The 4,300-nt window shown below is 44.0% G+C and overlaps 1 protein-coding gene across 1 annotated transcript in view; it reads left to right on the forward strand.

Moving 5' to 3' along the window:
* The window catches only part of prlhr2a (prolactin releasing hormone receptor 2a), a 5,920-nt gene extending 1,857 nt beyond the window's left edge, over positions 1 to 4,063 (forward strand). Inside the window, exon 2 of the mRNA XM_062049641.1 lies at positions 2,815 to 4,063. Within this exon, the coding sequence (XP_061905625.1) occupies positions 2,815 to 3,451 (637 nt within the window). The 3' untranslated portion in view covers positions 3,452 to 4,063. The remainder of the gene's footprint in view (positions 1 to 2,814) is intronic.
* Positions 4,064 to 4,300: the final 237 nt, after the last annotated feature.

The raw sequence follows: 4,300 nt of genomic DNA on the forward strand, positions 1-4,300 counted from the left end.
AAGAGTCTACAATCAAATGGGCATAACATTGCCCATTTGGGATTCGTTCCCAGGGATTCGAAATAAGAACCAACTCTTTTTCTTTACTATAGTGGCCTCGATAACGGGAACCGGTTCTCAAAATGGGATTCAAGTCCATGGAATCGGTTCTTTTCTTATCGAACAACCGGGAGAATCGGTTTCGAACATCATCCCTAGTGTCCTTTTTGACCCTCGGGCCGTAATGTAGCGTGGTAAAATGTGGCTGTGTTCACTAATTACAGATGAGCCACAAGAGGAAAATAGCGAGCAGAAATGGACAAAGAAAGGGTACATTGTGGCCATATCAGTTCCAAATCCATGAGAAGTTGTTCTCCTGACAAGACAAGACTATTTTTTCCGTAAGCTTTGTGAGCAAATGCCTGCTTCTCTGCTGGAAGGTGGAGCCTCACTTCCGTATTCAGATTACAGTTAAAGGGGAACTGCCCTTCTTTGGAATTTAGCCTGCCGTTCACAATCATTATGAGGGACAAGTAGACGAAATGTTCTTGGGTTTTTTTGCGTTCTACCAAGTAAAATTGGCTCGTTCTAGGTGGCTAACAATGCAGCTAATGGGAGCAATCAATTCTACCTCAAAAATCAATGGTTCTTAACCTCTGTTTGATGGAACCCTAGGGGTTCGGTGAGTCGGGCTCAGGGGTTCGGCGGAGGTCAAGACACTGCCGACTCATCGTGTAAATAAAAACTTCTTCCTATCGGCGTATTACGGATACGGCAACAGCAGAAGTCACACTGATTTGCAGGTGTGTAATTTGTTGTGAGTTTATGCACTGTGTTGGTTTTGTTCTTTGAACAAGGTGATGTTCATGCACGGTTCATTTTGTGCACCAGTAATATAACATGGTAACACTTTAGTATGGGGAACATATTCACCATTAGTTCGTTGCTTATTAACATGCAAATTAGTAACATATTGGCTCTTAACTAGTCATTATTAACTACTTATTAATGCCTTATTCGGCATGGCCTTATTATAACCCTAACCCTCTAACCCTAACCCTAACCCTAACCAAATAACTCAAAATTAAGTCTTTGTTACTTAGAATATGTTCCCCATGCTATAGTGTTACCAAAAACATATAACTTTGTTTTGAATTTTTTAAAAAACAACATTTAATTTTTCACTAAAGAAGGGTTCGGTGAATGCGCATATGAAACTGGTGGGGTTCGGTACCTCCAATAAGGTTAAGAACCACTGCTCTAAATCATTTTAAAAATGGATTACAAAAATGACAACAATACTTCATTTACGTTCCGTAACCCGTATCAGAATCAGAATCAGAAATACTTTATTATCCCAGAGGCGAAATTAAAATTTTCAGCACAATCCCATTCAAGAGCAGACAAACATTACAGGTATAATAACCAAGCTGTAGCGAATGTTATTGTAGTAGCGAACACTGAGGAACTAATTTTCTATCGTAGTAACACATCGGCGTGCTTTGGTATTAGCCATAAAAGCTAACTATGGTAAGAAATAAGCTAGCTTCTACAACAACACGAAAAACGTTTCAGTTTGTAATGGACAACACTGCGATACGACACCAATCTGTACTGACTGAAAAACATGAACAAACATATTACAGTATCTGTAAAGTATTAGCCCACATTTCATGTTTTGTTTGTACACGGCTGAGCTAGCCAGATAGCGTATGTACTGTAGTTGTACTAACACGCATAGCGAGCTGCCTGTACCATGATCGATATCAAAGTGACTCACTCGATTGACAGTTGTTCGCCTGGTCCACCTGATGGGGGAAGTTTTCTGGTAACAAACAACGAAGAATGAATTCTAATTAGAGATGTCCGATAATGGCTTTTTTGCCGATATCCGATATTCCGATATTGTCCAACTCTTAATTACCGATTCCAATATCAACCGATACCGATATATAAAGTCGTGGAATTAACACATTATTATGCCTAATTTTGTTGTGATACCCCGCTGGGTGCATTAAACAATGTAACAAGGTTTTCCAAAATAAATCAACTCAAGTTATGGAAAAAAAATGCCAACATGACAGCGTTTACCTGTTTCTCACCTTTTGTGTAAGGCAGGGGTTGGGAACCTTTTTGACTGAGAGAGCCATGAAAGTCAAATATTTAAAAATGTATTTCCGGGAGAGCCATATCATATTTTCTAACACTGAATACAACTAAATGCATGCATTTTTAAGTAAGACCAACATTTTTAGAGTATAATAAGTCTCTTATTCTTTTTAATAATATTGTTGAGCGTGGCTACCACTGCTGCTCACTGCTCCCCTCACCTCCCAGGGGATGGAACAAGGGGATGGGTCAAATGCAGAGGACAATTTCACCACACCTAGTGTGTGTGTGACCATCCATGGTACTTTAACTTTGAACTTTAACATAATTCTGAAGCTAACCAATAATAAATAAAATACTTCTTACCATTAATGCGACTTCTTGAACAGGTGCGGTAGAAAACGGATGGATGAATTAAAATGCATGAGAATATTTTGTCTTTTCAAAATGTATTTTTAACACTGTGATTACCGGCGGAATTATTCATTACTTATCGTGTTAAGCAATGTCAGCTAAGATTTATCTGAGAGCCAGATGCAGTCATCGAAAGAGTCACATCTGGCTCGAGAGCCATAGGTTCCGTACCCCTGGTCTAAGGGGTGCCAGAAGTTGGCAGACCCGTCAGCGATCCCGTTCTGTCTCCCTGTAATGTTTATTTCACCCGTCAGTGAGATGCTTTATTTAAGAAAGTACCTTGTTGATCAAGGCCTCTCCTCTTTCCAACAGGTACTACGCCACAGTGCATCCGCTGAAAAAGCGCATCTCCATCCTGGCATGCACCTACCTGCTGTCCGCCATCTGGCTGCTGTCCTGCGCCCTGGTGGCTCCAGCAGTGGCTCACACCTACCACGTGGAGTTCCAAAACGAGGGCTTCACCATCTGCGAGGAGTTCTGGATGGGCCAGGAGAGCGAGCGTCTGGCGTACGCGTACAGCACGCTCTTCATCACCTACGTGCTGCCTCTGTCCGCGCTCTGCATCTCCTACCTTTGCATATCTGTCAAACTGAGGAACTGCGTGGTGCCAGGCTACCACACCCAGAGCCAGGCCGAGGCGCAGCGCGTGCGCAAACGCAAGACCTTCCGCCTGGTGAGCCTGGTGGTGGCCGCTTTCGGCATCTGCTGGATGCCCATCAGCGTGTTTAACGTGCTGCGTGACATTGACATCGACCTTATTGATAAGCGCTACTTCCTGCTCATCCAGCTGCTGTGTCACCTGTGCGCCATGAGCTCGTCCTGCTGCAACCCCTTCCTGTACGCCTGGCTCCACGACCGCTTCCGCGCCGAGCTTCGCAAAAAGATCGCGCTCCGCCGTCGTGTTGGCGTCGCCGCCAACAACGGCGCCACCGCCAGCGTGGTGCTGTGAAGGACTCTTAGCGCGCACATGTGGTTTGTAATCACGCTTGAAGGAGGATCACAGTGGGCGTTGAATTACAGTGGAACCTCGATTTAGGAAATGTATTGGTTCTTCAACGCAGTTGGCAAACAGAATAGTTTGTATAGTAAACATAACCCAGGGCTGTCAACATTTTAGCTCAGGGGCCGCATGGAGGAAAATCTATTGCCACCTGGGCCGGACTGGATAAATCATGGCCTTAAAGGCCTACTGAAACCCACTACTACCGACCACGCAGTCTGATAGTTTATATATCAATGATGAAATCTTAACATTGCAACACATGCCAATACGGCCGGGTTAACTTATAAAGTGCAATTTTAAATTTCCCGCTAAACTTCCGGTTGAAAACGTCTATGTATGATGACGTATGCGCGTGACGTCAATCGTTGAAACGGAAGTATTGGTACCCCATTGAATCCAATACAAAAAAGCTCTGTTTTCATCTCAAAATTCCACAGTATTCTGGACATCTGTGTTGGTGAATCTTTTGCAATTTGTTTAATGAACAATGAAGACTGCAAAGAAGAAAGTTGTAGGTGGGATCGGTGTATTAGCGACTGGCTGTAGCAACACAACCAGGAGGACTTTGACTTGGATAGCAGACGCGCTATCCGACGCTAGCCGCCGACCGCACGGATGATCGGGTGAAGTCCTTCGTCCTTCCGTCGATCGCTGGAACGCAGGTGAGCACGGGTGTTGATGAGCAGATGAGGGCTGGCTGGCGTAGGTGGAGCGCTAATGTTTTCATCATAGCTCTGTGAGGTCCCGTTGCTAAGTTAGCTTCAATGGCGTCGTTAGCAACAGCATTGTTAAGCT

The sequence above is a fragment of the Entelurus aequoreus genome, linkage group LG06 (assembly GCF_033978785.1).
Source record: "Entelurus aequoreus isolate RoL-2023_Sb linkage group LG06, RoL_Eaeq_v1.1, whole genome shotgun sequence".
NCBI lineage: Eukaryota > Metazoa > Chordata > Actinopteri > Syngnathiformes > Syngnathidae > Entelurus > Entelurus aequoreus.